A 20,507-nucleotide genomic window follows, 5' to 3' on the forward strand; every position below is an offset into this window, starting at 1 on the left:
AATCAGAAGGATCAGAAGGCAACTTTACCTTAGAAAGTAGTCAGTATAGATGATGACACTATGTTAGGTCTCTGAGCAGTTGTATCATGATTAGATGTTTTTAGATAACTAAATCTAATGATACAGCATTGGCTGTTACTAAACTAAAAATCAACTTCCCTTTCGCTATCTAAATATTAATGAAAGCAGTAGTGTATTGCCTTTTCTTTATAGATTACTTAAAGTATTTGTCAAGTATGTACATAGAAAGCGGTAAGGTAATGAGAACAGAGTTTTGACAATATGTTGTCACTCCTCATGAAAATTCTTCACGTGGTCTTTTAATCTCCAGTAGGAATTAAGTTTGTATAACAATGGTAACGTTAATCTCTTTTATAAGCTTCCATATGTCTGATTGTTAAATTTAGTTCAGTATTCCAGGGATTTCATTAATCTGGGTATTAAATGTACCTATAATCTCTTTATTCTTTAGTATATGATCTTTTTAAAATTTATTTTAAAATTTTGAACTTAAGTGACAACAGGGCATTTCTATACATATTGCAGAACACAAAAAGGATTGTTATGTAAAAGTTAAAATCTGTTTCATACTACTTGTTTTTAAAAAAAAGGATCTTATAAATTCCACTTTACTCTCAAAACTGCCATGTTTGGGCTTCTTGCTATTTGGCCCCCTTTTTTCGGGGGAGGGCATCACTATTGCTCTTTTTCTTGCTTAAACATCTCCCTGGTTTCAAACATCTTCCTCCCTACACCCTGGTTAAAAACTGAGAGAAAAAATTACTGTTGTAACAAGTAAACATAGTCAAATAAAACAAAGCTATACTGTGTTTATGTCCAGAAATGTATGTTCTTTTCTGTACCTTCTTGAGTCCATCACCCTTTTGTCAGGAGGTATGTAATATGTTTTATCATAGGCTCTCTGGAGACATTATTGGTCGTTGTATTGATCAGGGTTCTTAAATCTTTCAGAATCATTTTTCTTTATATTGATGTTTTCCTTGTGAAAAATTGTTCTTTTGGTTCTACTCACTTCACTGAATCAGGTCACTTTACCCAGGATTTTCTGAAATTGTCTCTGGATCATTTTTTTGTGGTGCAGTATTATTTTATTGCATTTGTTTGTTAAGCAGTTTGTTAAGGTGTGCTTCAGTTGTTGGGTGCCCCTCTAAGAGTCTGGGTCTTTTCTTTTTCGCTTTTAATCAGACCTTCAGGATCAGGAAGTTTGTTTTGCTTGATAGTCTTCTCTCCTTGATATTATCCTTCCTTTTAAACCTACGCCTCCTTCCATATCTACACGTGTTATTCTTTATTGAGTTTTGATGTATTTCTATACCAAACGCTGTGTGGGGGTGCCTGTGAGCATGCAGCCCTCTTTTATCTGGTTCAAACAAGAATGAGGTTCAACTGACGCCCTCAACCCTTTCTCTTCAAGAATATTTGTATACGATTACTTCCCATGCATCCCAATTAAAATAACTGGTAAATTCTACCAAATTACAAAGAAATAGCAAATTCCACCTCCTTTTCTACATCAGTATATTTCTTTTACCCTTCCTTCTCTTTCTTTTCTTAAAATCTTCAGAACAGACTCACTCTACCTCTAGAACCTCTCTCTTTACCTTCTCTCCCTGCTTTGAAGATATTAAGGTTTTAAAAGGATACTTATTTTTCCCTCTCTCTGAGTGTTGCCTCTTTACTCTGGCTGTTCCTTTGGGCTTTCAGGGTTTGTACCCTGGGGCTTTTTGACCTCTGTATACTTTTGCTGTCTCTAAATACAGCCTTGCAGGCTATACTGTCTTAGTTGGTTGCTCTGGAGAACTAAGTTTAGCTACCTTCCCTGGTACTGTTGGCAGGCCCCTTTATCCTCTTGTCCATGGGCTTCTGGCTGTTATTTTGTACAGTTCTTAGGTGGAAAAAGTCACTTATTGTAGTTTCTTACTGGATTTCTTGATCCTTTTCAGTGTGATGCAAATTTTGGGGTTTTATCATCTTAGCTATATGATAGTTGGACGTTCTGCCTCTGTTCAGGGAGCAGTCTCAGCCAGAAGTTCTCAGTGTTGGTCTGAGTGGCCATTACTGAAAGAGGCACCCTGCGTTCTACTAATGGACTCACAGAATCTTACTGGACCTCTTTTTTTTTTCTTTTTTTGGTGAAGCAGTTGAGGTTAAGTGATTTGCCCAGGGTCACACATCTAGTAAGTGACAAGTGTCTGAGGTCGGATTTGAACTTAGGTTCTGTTGACTACAGTCCTCTATCCAGTGTGCCACCTAACTGCCCCTTGGACGTCTTAAAGCTTTTCCAGTTCAGTGTGGGGCCTGTGAAAACTTTGAGCTCCCCGGTTACCTCTATCCCATGATTATACATCAGAGGAGACTTTATTAGAGATCTACGAAGTTACACTAAAGTTTGCTAGCTGATCCCCATACAGAATATTGCATCTCATGCTCTTCTCCCATTGCATGCATGAACCCCTTTACCCCCATGTGCCTGAAATGTACTTTTCCACCTTCACCTCTTAGAATTTCTAGCTTTCCTCAAAGCATAGCTCAGTTGCTATCTTCTACAAGTGGCCTTTATTGATCTCCATTCTGCCTCCTCCACCTGCCTTGTTAGTGCTTTCTCTCTTCATGAAATTATTTTGTATAACTTTGTCAGTACTTTGTGTTTATATATCTTTCTTGCATATAGTAACTACTTAACAAATGTTTGTTGAATTGAATTACAGGTAAGTAGTTTGCTTATGTATTTAAAATTAGTATGTTGACATTGAAGACTTCCATTTTGGAGAATTGAACACAATCTCTTTATAATTTATTGTGGTGGTAGTTCACATTTATATAGATCTATAATTTTTATAAAGCCCTTTGATTACCATAATATATGGTGTGTAGAAAGTAAAAGTGTCGATGTTCTTATTTTACAGATGAGGAAACTGAGACTCATTGAAGTAAAATGATTTACCCAGGGTCACTCAGCTAGTAAATTTCAGGGCCTGAATTTCATTTCAGGTCTTTATTGATTCCAAGTTCAGCATTTGGCCATACCATATTCTTTCTAACTTTTATGAGAATAAGTTAAATAAGCAAGATTCTGAAATTACCACTAGGATACCTTTTTACTTAATTAGCCCCAAATATACTTTTTTCCATCTTTCGGGAAAAAAAAATGATGTAGCATTAACAGCTTAGTAAATCCCCCTCCTTTTTTTTCCCCCCCTATTCTCCATCTCTTGAATCTACCTTCAGATAGTTACCACCCCAGTTCAGGCTTTCATAATTGGACCCTCAGCCTCTATTCTCTCCTCCAGTCCATCCTTCGCACAGCTTCCAGAATGTCTTTCTAAGGCACACTTCTGACCATGTTATTCACCTGTTCAAAATAAACTTTCAGGGCCAGCTGGGTGGCACAGTGGATAGAGCACCAGCCCTGGAGTCAAGAGGACCTGAGTTCAAATTCAGCATGAGATACTTAGTAGCTGTGTGACCCTGGGAAAGTTACTTAAACCCTGATTACTTCCAAAAAAACCAGAAATCAACTTTCAGTGGCTGCTTATTACTTCTGGGATAAAATGCAAACTTCCTACTCAGGCATTTAAGGCCCCATACAGTCTGGTTTCATCTTACCTTTCTCACCAGTCTTGTTTCATGTTCCACTTCATGTACTCTACATTCCAGCTAAACTGGACAATTAGCTGTTCCCCTGCACCTGAAATTCCATCACCCTCCCCTATACCTAGAAGGAACTTCCTTCAGAATTCTTATTATGTCAGAGCTTACATGGGTCTCAATTAACCAACAAGTAACACTGTTCTGTATTTCTTAAGTGCCTTTTATATGCCAGAGCTTGACTAGTTGCTGGTGATTCAAAGATAAAAAACAAAACTGTCCTTGCCCCTAAGAAGTCTCTGCTCTGTAAGGAAAAATAACATGTACAAGTATAAGTAAATGCAAAACATGTTGAAAGTAAACACAGGGCAGTAGAGGGAGGACTTTCTTCTGTGGCAAGGAGGTTCAGCAAAGGCCTTATTTATAAAGGTCTTGAATGGAGTTTTAAAGGAAACCAGGGGTGCTGAGAGATGAGAGGAGCCATTCCAGGGATTGGGGCCAGCCTCTACAAAGGTAGGGAGATGGAAAACGGAATGGTATGAAAGAGGAACTGAAAATAGACCAGTTTGACTGGAATGTAGAATGTATGTGAAAGTATGTACCAAGTCTGTGAAGGGAGGCTGGAATCAGATTGTGAAGATCTTAGAGGTGGTGGGGAGCCATTGGAACTTTTTGAGCAGGGGAGTGACATGAGTTTTTTTGTGCTTGTGGAATATCACTTTAGCAGCTTTTGAAAGGTGGTAAATCAGAATAATGAGGAGAGACAAGATAGAGAGATTAGGAAACTATTCCATAGTACAAGTGGGAGTAAGTGTCCCAGGCACTATGCTAAGTACTGGGGATACAAAGAAAAGCAAAAAACAAACAAACAAAAAAATCATTCCCTGCTCTAGGAGCTCCTAGTGTAATGGGGGACACACCATGTGAACAATTATGTGCAAACTAGATAAATACAAGATAAAATTGGGGAAGCAACTAATATTAAAGAGGACTGGGAAAGGCCTCTTGCAGAAGATGAGACTTGAGTCTGAAGAGAGCCAGGAGACTTGGAGGCAGAGATGAGGAGGGAGATGGAGTATTGTATGATGGAGGCCATGCCACTGGGTTGCATAGGATGATGGGAAGATTAAGGTACAAGAAAATTACAAAAGTAGGAAGAACCCAGGTTATGAAGGGCTTTAGAAGCCAAATAGGATTTTTTTTTGGATAGTTTTTTTTCTTTTTAGCTAGGCAGAGGGGTTAAGTGACTTTCCCACAATCACACAGCTAGTGAGTATTATGTGTCTGAGGCCGGATTTGAACTCAGGTACTTCTGACTCCAGGGCCAGTGCTCTATCCACTGCCCCTACCAAATAGGATTTTTTATTTGATCTCGGAGGTAGTAGGGAGCTAGAGTAGTTTATTGAAAAAGGAAGTGACCTAGTTAGACTGCACTTTTGAGAGAGTAGAAGAGGAACTAATGTGAGGGGAAGCTTGAGGCAGGAGGACACCCCAGCAGGCTGCATTAGCGGTTCAGGTATAGGGGGCTAAGGTCTGCACCAAAGTGGGGGTGGTATCAGAAGAGAAAAGAGGGTGTATAGGAGAGCTGGTAAGGGAAAAGTGGTAAGACTTTTGTTTTAAACATGTTGAATTTAAGACATCTATGGGATATCCATTTTGAGATGTCTAATAGGCAGTGGGCATTGGGAGACTGGAGATCAGGAGAGAAGTTAGGGCTGGACAAGTCCATCTGACAGTCATCTGCATAGAAATGCTAGGTGAAACCAATGGTGAGAGTCTGAACTAGCATGCTGACAAAGGAAGGAAGGAAGGAAGGCAGGCAGGCAGGCTTTATTTTTATTTATTTATTTATTTTTGGTGAGACAAGTGGGGTTAGGTGACTTTCTCGGAGTAACACACCTAGTGAATATTATGTGTCTGAGGCCAGATTTGAACTCAGGTCCTCCTGACTCCAAGGTCAGTGCTCTATCCACTGTGCCACCTAGCTGCCCAACAGGCAGGCTTTATTAAACATCTACTATGTGCCAGGCACTGTGCTAATAAGTGCTTTACAAATATTATCTCATTGGAGCCCTAAAACAAGTGCTATTATTATCCCCATTTCACAGTTGAGAAAATTAAGGCAGATAGAGGTTAAGTGAATTACCCAGGGACACATAGCTAATGAGTGTCTGAGACTGGTTTTGAACTCAGATCTTCTTGACTGCGGGCCCAGCTGTCTGTTGCACCACCTCCCTGCCTCTTCTGTCCGTGGGAGTGGAGAGGAGATGGATGTGAGAAATGTGGAAAATTGTCAAGATCCATCAACTGATTGGGTTTAGAGGGTAAGAGAGTATAGAGTTAAGTTAGGTTGCAAACCATGGGTGACTAGAAGAATGATTGTGCCCTTGGCAGAACTAGGGAAGTTTGAAAGAAGAGGGTGGGTTTTGGAGAAAGATTAAGTCCTCTGTGGTGTAGACATGTGGGATATAAATATCTAATAGTGTGCTGGGCTGGGGTTCTACTTCCTTATATATAGCCTTTCCTGCAGATGTGAAAGTGTTCTTGATTTCTACATTTTCTTAGAACCCTTTGGATCTCCTCTTTATTCTCATAACTCCTTGCCTTTTATTATTCCAAATCCTTGCCAAATGTAAGACTTTGAGTGTACTCTAGGACTGTGTCCTGGGCCCTCTTCTTTTTTCTTCTGACATTCTCTTACTTGATGATCTTAACAGTTCTTTTGGGTTCATTGATCTTAGCTATGGAGATGACTTCAGATTTCTGTTTAGCCCATGTCTCTCTCCTGAGTGCTAGTCCTGCATCACAGATGAAGATGTTTTAAACTGGACATCTCGAATGCCACGTGTCCATTAACAGAATTCATCATGTCCTCCCACCCATCACCCACCCCAACTCCAACCCACCCTTAAAAATTCAATTTTTCTGTTAAGGGCAGAAAGTCCCGAATTGCCATCCTAGATGCCTTGCCATGGGCCTGAATCAAGCCCTGATAGCTTATGTTTGATATTGGAAAGAAGTGATACTCTCATAGGTCATTCAGCAGTAAGTAAAAGAAGATTTCCTTAGCTGTACAGGAGAAAGATATTCAAGAAGCATGTGCTTTGAGAGCCCAAGCTGTTGACTTAGTGAAGTTCCCCTGCCTGAGCTGCCCAGTGTAGTTTGCCATTGAAGCATCGGAACACACTTTCAAAGATCTTTTTGTACACGAAACCAGGAGGTGATGTCAGTAGCCAGAGCCTGTAGTCCTGTGAATCAATCAAGTCTTGAAGATGGTTGTAATATCTTTTAAAGCAAAACTGTCCTAATTTGTGTAGGGGCAGAGGAGTTAGGATATTGCTCCTACCACACCCCACGTAGTGGGGTAGAGAAAGGGAATAAGCATTTAGATAGCACCTATTCTGTGCCAGACATTTGCTTTTTATACGTATTATCTCATTTGAGCTTCACAGCAACCTTGGGAGGTAGGTAGGTATTATGCCTAATCACTTCATGCCTGGAAAATCATAATTAGCTGCTGGTTGGTCTCCTTGCCTCAAGTGTCTCCTCATTCCAGTCCATCCTCCTCTCAGTTGTCAAATTGATCTTCCCAAAATGGAAGTGTGACTATATCACTTCCACCCTCATTAAATTGTGTACATAGCTAGGGAGTAGCTGAGGCCAGGCTAGATTTGATTTGAATTCTTCTTGACTCCCGGCCCATCTTTCTATCCACTGTAGCACCATCTACCTCTCGTGGCAGACAAGAGACATAGCCCAGTCTTTCACAGTTTTTATCTCCACAGCATCCCTTGGATGTGTCCCCTTCTCTCTACCCACAGTCACCACCCTAATTCAAACTCTAATCTCCTCTTTCCTAGATTATTGCAGTAGTCTCCTCATTGGTCTCCTGCCTTAAGCTTCTCCCCATTCTACCCATCTTCCACATAGCCACCAAAGTGATTGTCCTGAAATGCAAATCCAACCATGTCACTCCTCTGCTTTACTAGGATCAAATAGAAACTACACTGGCATTTAAAGCTCTTCACAGCCTGGTCCCTTCCTCCCTTTTCAGTCTTCTTCCATTACTCCATTCCATGCACTCTTCAGTCTACCCTGTACTGACTGGCCTGTTTGCTGTTATTCAGCATGATTCAGACCCCATCTTTGTACCTTTGTTCCGGCTAAACCTCCACTCCCTGCCCCCCCCTCCCAAATGCCTGGAATGCTTTCCCTTTCACCTCCACCTCTTTCTTTCAAGACTGCACTTAATTGCTACCTTGTGCAGGAGGCCTTAGGCTATGTTACCTTGTATCTTCTTGTGTCTTAAATATGCTGATGTCTACATGTTGTCCCCTCCATTAGAATGTTAGATTTTTGAGGGCAGGGATTGTTTGACTTTTGTCTTTGTATCCTTAGCGCTTAGTGCAGTATTTGGTACTGCATTCTGTGTTGGTTGAATGACTTGAGGACAGGTGCTGCTCTGTCTTTATGTCCCCACTGTAACAGTAATTGGCATGTAATAGGTGCGAAATAAGTGATTGTCAAATTGAAGATATATATATGTATATGTGTATGTATATGTGTTTGTATGTATATATATTATGAAGTAAATAAAAACACGATTTATTTCCTAAAATAATGATGAGTAAAATAATTTCACTGTGGTGAAAATTAAGTCAGAATTTTTGATTACATAAAATTAAGAAGTTTTTGCACAAACAAAACCAATGTAGCTAAAATTAGAAGAGAAGCAGGTATTTGAGGGAAAAAATATTTGTATCAAGTTTCTTTGATAAATATCTCATTTCTAAGATATATAGAGAACTGAATTAAATTTATAAGAATAAGAGCCATTCTGTAATTAATAAGTGGTCAAAGGATATGTATGAATAGGTAGTTTTCAGAATAAGAAATCCAAGCTATCAGTAACCACATAAAAAAAGTTCTAACTCACTTATAACTAGAGAAATTCAGATTAAAACAACTTTTACATCCATCAGATTGGCCACAATGACAGAAAAAGAAAATGACAAATGTTGGAGTCTGTGGAAAAACAGGTTCTTTAATTCACTAGTTCACACATTCTAGAAAAGAGTTTGAATTTTTATCCTAAACGCTATTAAACTGCATACCCTTTGACCTGGACTTACTGCTAATAGATCCGAACCCCAAAGAGATCAAAGAAAGAGAAAAAAGACCTCACATGTACAAAAATATTTATAGCAGCTCTTTTTGTGGTGGCAAAGAATTGGAAGCTGATGAAATGCAACTGGGGAGAATGGCAGAACCAGTTGTGGTATGTGAATGTGATAAATTACTATATGTTGTAAGAAATTATGAAAAAGATGCTTTCAGAAACTTGGAATGGTTTATATGAACTGATGTGAATAGAAGCAGGAGAACAATTTATATAATAATAGCAATATTGTAAGAACAATCAACTCTGGAAGACCTAGTAACCAATTAGCATAGTGACCAACCACAATTTCTTTTCCCTTCACATTTAATAGTATTTTATTTTTTCAATTACGTGTAAAGATAGTTTTTAACATTCACTTTTATAAAATTTTGAGTTCCAGATTTTTTTCTCCCTCCCTCCCTTCCCCAAGACAACAAGCAATCTGATATAGGCTATACATGTACAATCATATTAAACATATTTCCACATTAGTCTTGTTATGAAAAAAGGATCAAAACAAAAGGGAAAAACCACAAGAAAGAAAAACAGAGTGAAAATAGTATGCTTCAAACTGCTTTCAGACTCCATAGTTCTTTCTCATAGTTAATGATTTTCCATCTTGAGTCTTTATGGAATTGTTTTAGATCAGTGTATTGCTGAGAAGAGCTAAGTCTATCAAAGTTGGTCATTGTACCATGTGATCAACCATAGTTTCAAAAGATTCATGATGAAACAACCTATCCACTTCCAGACAGAGAAGTGATGCATTCAGGATAAAGACTGAAGCATCTTTTCTTTTTCATCTTTCTTTTTTGACAAGGCTAATGGAATTAATTTTTATTAAATTAGCTTTGGTTTTCTTGCCTGCTCAATGGGTGGGGAAGGAAAGGGAGAAAATTTGGAATTAAAAATAAAATAAAATTGTAAAATGAAAGAAAAGAAAAAGAAAATTAAGTCAAAATGATTGTAATATTTAGTTAAGCATTCCTCAAACTGTTTTCTCTTATAGTTTCTGGATTTCTATGGAAAAGGTTGATGATGGTAGCAAAATTTTCTCCATCAGGTATTCAATATGAAATTATGTGTCAGTATTTAAATATATGACAGTTTAAAAAATAGGAACATAACATGTAATTATTTTTTTCCCCAAAATGTCTAGATAACATAGAAATTTACACATAACATCTGTGCCACCCTTCTGACCAGAATATATGTATTTAAGGAGTTGGCAAACTTTTGCCTTGAGGGCATAGCAGCCTGTTTTTGTGAGCAAAGAATGGCTTCTACATTTTTAAATACAATAAAATTTTATTTAAAAAGTGTAAAAACTATTCTTAGCTGGTAGGCCCTGTTTGTGACTGACCCCTTCTGAGTTGTATGTCAAGTTCCAAAGTATCATGACCATTTTGACTCTAAAACTGAGATCTGCAAATTCATTCTCTTTTGTGGCTATATCTACACTAGGCAGATGGGAAATTAGCTTTTTTTTTTTTTTTTTTTTTTTTTGTTACAGGAGTTAGGGTGAGAAGATGGAGATAAGAATTGATTGTAAGGTGGTGTGGTAGATAGAACTCTGGCCTGGGAGTCAGGACGACCTAAGTTCAAATCCAGCTTCAGACACATGACACTTACTAGCTGTGTGACCCTGGGCAAGTCACTTAACCCCAATTGCCTCACCAAAAAAAGGAAAAAAAAAAAGAATTGATTGTAGCTCTTTTGAATCAGTAGTTTTGGTAAATATCATCATACAGTCAAAAGTTGAGCTGGTTTTGAGTGGGCATCAGGTTACTCTAAAGTTGATGCTGGCCAGTTTCTTTAGGGAAAAAAACCCCATCTGTGATAGGTAAAATTAAATGCCTAACTTAAGTTGAAAAACCAAGGACATGTAGAACTAAGTTTAGAATTTCTCTCTTTTTCACACCTAGTTGTTTGAAGGTGAATTGGAAGGTAATGTGTGGTTTTATTGATTAGTAATGTGTTCTGCACCTGCAAGGCATGTCCTTTAAAGTAGTTATATAAAATTAGGTAAGATTAACCCAATGAAGAATTCTTCAGATTTATGATACACTAGGATAGGATGAAGATAATTCCAGATATGATGACTTAAGGTTCAGAGGCTATTAAATTGTGACTTTAGTGGGGAGAAAATGGTTTGATGTTTTGATGGAAACTGCTTCAGAAGAGAGAAATGCAGGTGCATCGTGTTTCATGTTGCTGTTTAAGTGTATTTTGGGGACTAGTGCAGAAAGTGAACCAAGATGGAGGGCATGGCTGCATACAATTAAAATTCTAGAAGAGTAGAATTTATACAGCTAATTCTGACAGCGCCTTAATTATGGGGAGCAGCTGACAGCTTGAATTGTAATGTGCCAGCTTGGCTACTAGGCTAAATGAAGGGTCTTGGTGTTGATGGGACTGAGTACAGTTTGGATCTCGATGGCCTGTCACCTTTTGGTTTGCGTCTGCCTTTTTGTGTTGTGTGCTTGGGGAGTCCTTAGGAATATCATATTTTTTTCTGTCTCTCAGGGTCCAGCATCTCAGTGTCCGTTATCCACCTTGAAGAGTAATAATCATTGAGTGTCAACTAGTCAGTCATCCAACAAATGCTCATTGAGTGCCTACTTAAATTCTAGGTGGGGTGCTGGACTACTGTCCTAGCCCTCAAAGAACTTTTGGTCTATAAACACGCAGTAATTTCAGGGGTGAAGGTTGACAATCAAGAAAGGCCTCTGGTGGGAGCTAGGACTTGAGCTGGTCTGTAAAAAATGGTAGAGGTGAAGAAAGGGCATTCTTTATGTGGAAGACAGCCTGAGTGTGGTTGTTAGAGGTGAGGGCTAGCAATGGACCATTTGACTGGAATAGAGAGTTTATAATGAAGAGTAATTTGTAATAAGCCCAGAGAGGTAGAATGGAACCAATTTGTGAAGGATTTAAAATGCCAAGCAGAAGAGTTAGCAGTAGGCGTTGGAGCTTTTTGAGCTGAGGAGAGACCTAAGTATGACTTATGCTTTTGGAATATTAATTTGGTAACTGTATGGGAATTAGATGGGATACCAATTAGGAGACTGTTGGAGTGGTATAAGAGCTTAGTAGTAATGATAATGATAATAATAATAATGATGATGATGGTGGGGGTAGAGCAGCTAGGTGGTGCAGTGTACAGAGTGCTGGGCCTGGAGTCAGGAAGACTCACCTTCCTGAGTTCACATCCAGCCTCAGAGACTTACTAGCTGTGTGACCCTGGGCAAGTCACTTTACCCTGTTTGCCTCAGTTTCCTTCTCAGTCAAATGAGCTGGAGAAGGAAATGGCAAACCACTCCTGTATATCTTTGCCAAGAAGACTTCAGATGAGGTCAGAGTTGAATAAGACTGAAACACCGAAATGACCAGAACAATAGTAATAATAGCATTTATATAAGCTTTGATGTTTTCTGAGTACTTTACTCATGTTATCTCGTTGGATCATCACGGTAACCCTGGAGGCAGATGAGAAAATCACCCCCATTTTACGGTGAGATCTCTGAGGCTGAGAGAGTTGAAAGTGACTTGCCTTAGAACACACCTAGGCAGTGCCTGAGACAGGTTTTGAATTCGGGTCTTCCTGACTTAAAGTCCAAAAACTATGTGTTAATTATGCCACCCAGATAAATCCCAGAGTACTTCAAGTTTTACCAAGCACTTTATATCCTTTATCTCAACAGTCCTGTGAAGTATTTCAGTCAGCATTTTTTTTCTTTTATTTATTTATTTTTTCCAGTCAGCATTTATTAATCATCTATTATGTGCCAGTCAATGTATCTATTATGTGCCAGTCAATGCACTAGGTGTTGGAGATATAGAAACAAGACCCAAGCAGTCCTTGCGCTCAGGGAGCTTAAGTTCTTTTAAAAAAAATTATTGATACCTTTTGTTTTTGCCTAATTGCCTATTTCTGCACTGTGTGGCCCCCCACAATTCCCATCCCTCCTTCCTCCTGGAGACCCATCTCTTATAATTAAGAATACAAAAGGGAAGGAAAAGTTCACCTAATTAGCCATTAGTTGAAAAAGTCTGATGTTATAACAAACCCATGGTTCCCCAGTTCTATAAAACAAGCAGGGGGAGGTGATTTTTCATATCAGTGAGCTTACATCCCAGCTGAGAGACAGCATGCACAAGTTTGCCAGGATTAAGGGGGAAGAGGCTGATCACTCTTAGGTGGTGGAACCAGGGGAGTTCTAATGAAGAAAACAGCTTCTGAGGCCAGCTGTGAAGGGAGCAAGGGATTCTATGGGATGATGGTGAGAAAGGGTGCCAGCTGTAGGCCTGGGAGACCCCTAGCTGGGGCAGGAGACAGGAGAGGTTGTGCTGTGTGTGTAAAGCAGGAAAAGGGCCATTTTGGCTGTACCAGACCTAGTGTATAGTGTGCAGAGAGGAGAATAAAGTGTGTAAACCTGGAAAAGAAGGTTGTGAAGAGCTTTAAATGCCAAACTAAGGTATTTGATCCTAGAGGGAATAGGCAGCCCTTCCAGTAACCCAGGCAAGTTATGAGGGCCAGTATGACTAGAAACCTGGGAGCAGATGGGAGAAGTGTTGGGGAAGTAGAAACAAAACGTTTGATTTGATTGATTAGATATGTGGGGTGAAAGAACCTGAGTGACTAGAAGGATGATGGAACCCTAGACAGAAATAGAAAATTACGTATATTGTTATTCCCATTTTGAGTGGTGGAGAGTTTTGTCTGTAGTCACACAGCTGATGTCAGAAGTAGGATTTGAATCCTGATCTCTGGGCTTATTAGTCCAGCACTCTTTCTATGACACTGACACCATGCTTCCTCTTCAATAGGAAGACACTTTAGTATAGTAGAAGGAGCACTGTATTTGGAGTCAAGGGCCTGTATTTGCATGTCACTCAAGTAGGTAAGTGACTTGGGACAAATTCCTTTACATCTGTCTACTTTATTTAGTTTCCTCATCTGTAAAATGAGATGGCTCATACTTGTATCTTTAAACCTTAGAATGATGTTTTGAGGATCAAAAGTAAAGTGGTCTGTAAACCTTAAAGGACTTTATAAATGCCAACTGTTGTTCTTATAGACAAGGAGAGGCTTCCTGGAATGGTAATCCTCCTTTTTCCTATTAAAGTTGCCATGCTTTGTTTTTTTCAGGACTCCTTCCTACCAGATAGGAAGGAGCCTCAGACCCTGACCCATCCTGTGTGTTTGCCAGAGGCTCTTAATTGAAACCAGGGCAGAACCAAGTCAAGATCCAAAAGGAAATGGGCTATTCCAGAATTGTCCTCTCTTTGTACAGGATCCTATCATGTGGCTGTCCTCTGCTTATGAAGCACAGTTCAGGCAGGGTTTTTCGAATATTTGGCACTTTTCCTCTTCTGTGAGGGCAGATCATGATGATTGAGTGTTTCGGTTAGAGGCATTGAGCCATTGGAGATTTCAGAGTAGTACAAATGAGGCCTGTTTTCATAACTTAGAACAGTCTGAAGGTGATACTTCAGAGATGTTTGCAGTCATGCAGTTCTGTTTGCTCAATAGACTTCTGCATGTGTACCATTTTAAAGCCATTGGCATATTTTCTCCTTTTTTTTTCTTTTTACTTTTTCGTGGATTTAATTATAATGTGAATGTCTGAATTACTATTGAACTCTTAGTATGTTTGGTAAAATACCAGGCTTTAATTTTTTTGTAAAGTCTATATTGTAACTCTGGTGAAGTAACTTGTACCAGATAAAATTAGATGCATAGGGATTGATTATTATGATACCTTAAGGTTAATTTATTTGGGTAGATTTGGATACCTATTGTAATTTAGATGGGACCATTTTCCAGCAGGGATCAGGAATATGCATGAAAAGAATAATTTTTAATGTATTAGCCAGGCTTTCTTGTTCATAGTATGTATATATTATATTATGATATTCTTTTGGGGATAAACTCAATGTACTGGTCTTTTATTACTTCAAAGGACTGGCCATTTGATGATGGAGCTCCACCTCCTAATCAGATAGTAGATGATTGGCTAAACCTATTAAAAAGCAAATTTCGAGAAGAGCCGGGTTGCTGCGTTGCTGTGCACTGTGTTGCAGGGCTGGGAAGGTAAGTGGTTGGCCTTTTTTCAGTGAATTCATTAGCATGCTGAGGTAAGTCAACTGAAGGTTTCAGTTTGTCAGGAATTGGCATTCATTATGCTGAGTAATGGGCAGCTGGGTGGCACAGTGCAAAGAGCGCCAGGCCTGGAGTCAGGATTAGTGGAGTTGAAATCTGGCCTAGACGTTTAATAGCTGTGTGACCCTGGGCAAGTCACTTAATGTTCTCTGCCTCAGTTTCCTCATCTGTGAAATGAGCTGGAGAAGGAAATGGCAAATCACTCTAGTATCTCTGCCAAGAAAACCCCAAAGTGAGTCACAAAGAGTTGGACATTGACTGAAACAACTGAACATAAACAACGACACTAAATAATATTAAATTGCCCTGAAGAAAAGAAAATGAGAGTAAAGCCTGGTGATTTTGTATCTATTTGGATTCAACTTCTTGTATTGGTTTTTTGCCTGCTACAGTTGATCTTGGTATTTGGTATATTAGATGCTTTGTTGGTAATATCAGTTTATTGTAATTTGCCTTATATCTCTGAATTCAAAGACATTTGCAGAGGGGCAGCTATGTGGCACAGTGGATAGAGCACTGGCCCTGGAGTCAGGAGCACCTGAATTCAAATCCAGCCTCGGACACTTGACACTTAACTAGCTGTGTGACTCTGGACAAGTCACTTATCTCTACTGCCTAGCCGGAGGGGGAAAAAAAAAAGACATTGCAGATTTCCAGCATTCCCTTTCCTTTGACTTTTCCAAGCAATTAAATATTCAGCTTATTGTATTCTGCAATTATTACTGTTTTTAAGTTAGAAGTTTGTTTTACACCCTTAAAGATGATTATTTTTGACTTTAAATGAGGAAACTATAAGAGAATGGATAATTTTATTTTAATCTCCCTAAAGAGATTTATGAAGATTAGTGACTGTTATGATTTAAAAGCCTTTTTCCTTTTGCAGTATCCCAAAATGCATTGCACCTTTTGGGTCAGCAGATTAAACTGTCTATTTATGATAAGAACTTGGTCTCAGAACATTAGTTGAAACTATTTTTGCCTCAAGATAAAGGTGACTCAGGCTCAGTTCTTTTCATACCCTAGACTTGCTTGTTCTTGCCTTTCAGTAGCTTAGAAAGCAGTTCCTGTTGTGTCTCCTGAAGCTAAGGGGAGCTTTCCAGACCAGGTCTGGGCATTTTGGTGTCTGCTCTGTGCTCATAATCTAGGATGGCAATTGGTAGACTGTGTTGGATTTAAAGGCATAACCTTGGGAGTTATTTCCAATTACCAATCCTCCAATATTCTCTCCCTAAGCTAACAAAAAAGGATTATAGCAATTTTGGGGCATCCAATGAGGGGAAGTATTAACACCATCCTGGAAATGAGAATTTAGAAAGCACTCTTACAAGAATAGAAGATGTATTTGGTTCTTTTGCTGTGATAATGGTCGGGGCCAGAATTTTACATTTTGGATGGCGGACCTAACGAGTTTTCAGATACAAATGATGACATTTCGAACACAAAGATCTTTTGACATAGCCTTAAATTAAGAGGTTTGCTAAGAAGAAGTTGTGATGATAGAGAGATACTCTTGTAGTACTTTGTTTACTAAGGTAAAAAGTGCTTCTTCTTTAGTAAGTATGACAATCCTGTGTCTAAAAATCCTTTATAATTCAAAAGATTTGTGGTTATTTACAGATGGGTTTCTTTTTGCAGGGCACCTGTGCTGGTTGCACTTGCTTTGATTGAATGTGGAATGAAGTATGAAGATGCAGTTCAGTTTATACGACAGTAAGTATGGAATTGTGTGTTCAGCAAGCCTGTGGTGTAAGGCACTACAGGAGGCTCATGGTCTTGCCTTCTGAGCACCTTGATATGGGTTAATGAGAGGTGGAAGAGAGACAGATTTCATTTACAGTACATATTAACTTGCTGTCTTTGGCCTAAAAATCCTGTGGCTGACAAAGACACAGTCCAGTTCTCAGAGGCAACACCATCCTAAGGACTTGGGGACTTTCCACTTTGTGTGGCAAATTCAGATACTCCCATGATTTAAATGAAGAGAAGCAGCATAGATAAGTAGTGAGTGTCATTCATATTCAGACAGGGCTTGGGATAACCTAGAAACTGACCCTAACTCTCAATACTGTTATGAATAAATAAGAAACTATGTATGAAGAATTGTTTAATTTCTTTGTGATATTGTATACTCAGTTATTCATGCCCAAAGTCAGGGTGGTAACAACCTATAGATTATGTTAGAGAGGACCTTGTCTTGTTTCACAGTTTAGCATGCTGACCAGAAATGTTGGCAGCCACCATTGTGCCCACACCCTCAGAAGAGCAAAGTAGTCCCTATGTAACTAAACCAAGGCTCTGAAATGTTTCTTAGTGTCTGTCGGATGGTGTCTTCTCAGAAGGCACTCCTTCTTCCTGTCTTGAAGCATGGCCCTTCCTTCCCTATCCTTCAATGGATATTGCTATTGGAAAAAGACACCCAGCATACCAGTTTGTAAGCTAATGAAGTAACACATTACTCTTTTGGGCAAAAGTTATTCTCTTAAATGTCTTAAGATATGCCATTCTGATCTTAGTGTAGCCATTTATGTGACACACCCACAGTGAATTGAAGGGAATTTTCCCATTCCTTCTCCTGGGGGAACCATAATGTTTCATTGTAGACCTTTTCTGTTTTGAAGTGATGCCCTGTGAGAAAGGAGGTACGTTTTAGTAGTCTTGAGTTTTAAAATGGCCTTGGGCTGAAAACAGCAACAGCAACATATTTAGCGAGGAAGAATTTATCCCGTATTAAGTTATGGTTCTTCTATTTTCAGAAAAAGAAGGGGAGCATTCAATTCCAAACAGCTGCTTTACCTTGAGAAGTACCGACCTAAGATGCGATTACGCTTCAGAGATACCAATGGGCATTGCTGTGTTCAGTAGAGAAAAAGCCGAATTTGATTGTGGTTTTTTTGTTTTTGTTTTTGTTTTTTTTTTTTTTTTGTGGGGACTCTTGGTACCTGGAAATGTGAATCTGGAATCTAACTATGTCATCAAAGTAGTGATGGGAGTCAGTGCTCCTTAACCTCTGCCCTGATGTTTTAAAAACAAAACAAAACAAAAAGCCCTCTGTGACATGAGTAATAAAAAGTTTAAAGAGAGAGAGGGGGAAAAAAAGATGAATTCAGTGAAGGATGATTTTCTCTCAGTGTTGCAGTTTGAATTTCTGCCAGGGGTGAATCATTTCTAAACCTCCTATATTTTTTAACTTTTTTTCAAAATGAGGTCTCTAAGGAAAACCAGCAGAACATTGGCCTGTGCAAAAACCATTTGTTTGGGGGACACACCTGACAGTTAGGCCTGGCCCTTCCACCTCCTTGTGGCATTTCCTCTCTGCTTATCTTTCCCTTGGCCCCCTTGTGTGTGTGTGTGCGCATGTGCGTGCGCACGTGCGCGCGCTCGAGTGCATGTGTGTGTGTGTGTGTGGACAGAGGCAAGGAGGAGCCCTGGTTGTTGTGGGTGTGTACAGTCTGACAGCCTTAAGCCCAACTGGGCACTTTTAGAAATAACAGTGGCATTTGTGTTCTGTGGCCCAGGGGATTGGTTCTTAGTCTTGAATAACAAGGAGATGTTCTTTTTAGTCTTTCTTTTCTTTAAAATTCAACTTACTATTAGGCAGAGCAGCCAAGGAATCCTTTTTTTGGGGGGGGGGATTTAAAGGTTGGATTTTTTGTTTTGTGTTAGATTTTGTTTTTGTTTTTGTTTTGTAATTGAGGTGGGGGTAGTATTAAGAGGAGTATATCTTCTGTTATGTGTGCATTCATACTTGTCCAAAGAACTTAGCTAAGAGATGAACTGTTTCCTTCTATTGCCTAAGTAAGAATATGGAGCAAAAGCTAAGTGGATTGTGGGAAGATGAACTTTTTTGCTAGGTGGGAGGAAAGGCCTCCTTCTTCCAGGTCAGACTGGTTCTCTTCCTCAAGAGGCCCTTCCAGGCAGGGAGTTAGCATACTTTTTTCCTACCCATTACAGACATGCCAGCTGTAGTCATTTTTCAGACTTGATGTTGGACAATGGCAGAGCCCACCGATGGTTTGAAATGCCTGTTTCAAGACTAGTTTGTGTATTGTGGGTGAGTTTTCATGGATAGAGTAGACAGTCCTTAGTTGTGGACTTCAGAATAACTAAATGCCTGGTGTGGGTATTCCCAAACTGGCCCTTGTGTACAGTTTCAGTTTAACCACTGATTGCCTTGTTCTTTTCTTACTCGATTCTTTTTTGAGATTAAAATCACTGGTTCAAAACCAGCAATGCCTATTGAGTGTTTAGTCCATAGGCCATGGCATGGTAGAGAAGAGGCCTTGAATGAGTTGGAGCCTTGGGAATCTGGAATGGGTTGCTTGTGGATAGGTGCAGCATTATTTGTGCAGGGTCCTTGCAGGGTTCCGTGTGCTAATCTAGACTTCCTGCTCCTTCCCAGGCAGCAGCTCTAGCCAGGCCGATTTGGTAGTACAGTGGGAGAGCCCTGACTAGGGCCCTTGTACTTTTTCACCTCAACTTGCATATGTAACATTGTTCCACTTCTGAGGCTTGAGATACAGGCTTAAGGTCACCTTGTCCTGCTGTGTCTTGCTGTGCAGAGCCAAAAACTTTTCATTTGTTTAGAGCAGCTGGGTCAGTGGGAATGGACTGGCCGGTACCTTGTCTCACACTGATACCTCAGATGCCGGCTATGTGAACTGCCTCTTTTCTTGTTCCCAGACTTCTGTTTTGATTGTTAGCTAAATGCAAAACTGCAGATTATTCTCTTTCCCTCTTCCTCCTTCCCCCTGAAAACATGAAATAATGCATTTTAAATTGTTCCTAGGGTTTTAAAGTTTAAAAAATGATGGTACTATCCAAGATTTATTTTAGAACATGCCAATAGATTCCTTTTAACATAGGCCTAAGATCAAAACAGCACCCCTCAAAGCTCAGACAAGACTGTCTGTTTGCTCAAAGGTTATTTCATCAATACCATAATAAGCCTCTTGCCTTTGAAAATTTTATTTTCATTGTTGTTAAGAGGTAGGGCAGCATAGTGTCCAGCAACATCAGTGCCTGCCTAGTTAGGAGAACATTCCTGGTTTTGTCTAATAAGAAGGGTGTACAAGGCTATACTCAATATTAGCCCTCTTTTTGTTTTGAACTGCAGACTAATGTTAACTATTCTCAGAACTGGATTTTTTTTTTTTGTAAAATTGTTTTTCTTTTGAATTTAATGAAGTATTGCTAGCTGAAGCCAGTTTGACATGGTAAGAGAGATGTTGGACTGATTGAGAGGTGTGCAGCCTGATTCCAAACAAACTCTGAACCCTTTTAAAGAACAATAAAACATATTTTACATGCTCTTTGCCTGGTTTTGCATTTGTTCTCCTCTTGGGTTTGCTGTGATTTGTTACTTTGGGGAGGTTGTTATTTTAAAGGTTTGTTCTGGGCCCCAGACTTTCAAGTGAGTAGAGGTGAATTGAGAGCTTGGTAAGTAGCACTAAGATGTCGTGCAGCCCATATGTGAAACCTGAACAAATTTAACTGGAGTTGGGATGCATCTGTCAGGTTTTCTGGTTCAGCTCTTGGGCACAGTGCAACAGGAATATGTCCAACATCTTGCCTCGC

The 20,507-nt window shown here is 39.4% G+C and overlaps 1 protein-coding gene across 1 annotated transcript in view; it reads left to right on the forward strand.

The window, feature by feature from the left end:
* The window catches only part of PTP4A2 (protein tyrosine phosphatase type IVA, member 2), a 37,193-nt gene extending 16,951 nt beyond the window's left edge, over nt 1-20,242 (forward strand). Inside the window, exons 4-6 of the mRNA XM_027864387.1 lie at nt 14,734-14,864; nt 16,569-16,643; nt 17,687-20,242. Of these exons, the coding sequence (XP_027720188.1) occupies nt 14,734-14,864; nt 16,569-16,643; nt 17,687-17,795 (315 nt within the window). The 3' untranslated portion in view covers nt 17,796-20,242. The remainder of the gene's footprint in view (nt 1-14,733; nt 14,865-16,568; nt 16,644-17,686) is intronic.
* Nucleotides 20,243-20,507: the final 265 nt, after the last annotated feature.

The sequence above is a fragment of the Vombatus ursinus genome, unplaced genomic scaffold (genome assembly GCF_900497805.2).
Source record: "Vombatus ursinus unplaced genomic scaffold, bare-nosed wombat genome assembly UNPS02014775.1, whole genome shotgun sequence".
Taxonomy (NCBI): domain Eukaryota; kingdom Metazoa; phylum Chordata; class Mammalia; order Diprotodontia; family Vombatidae; genus Vombatus; species Vombatus ursinus.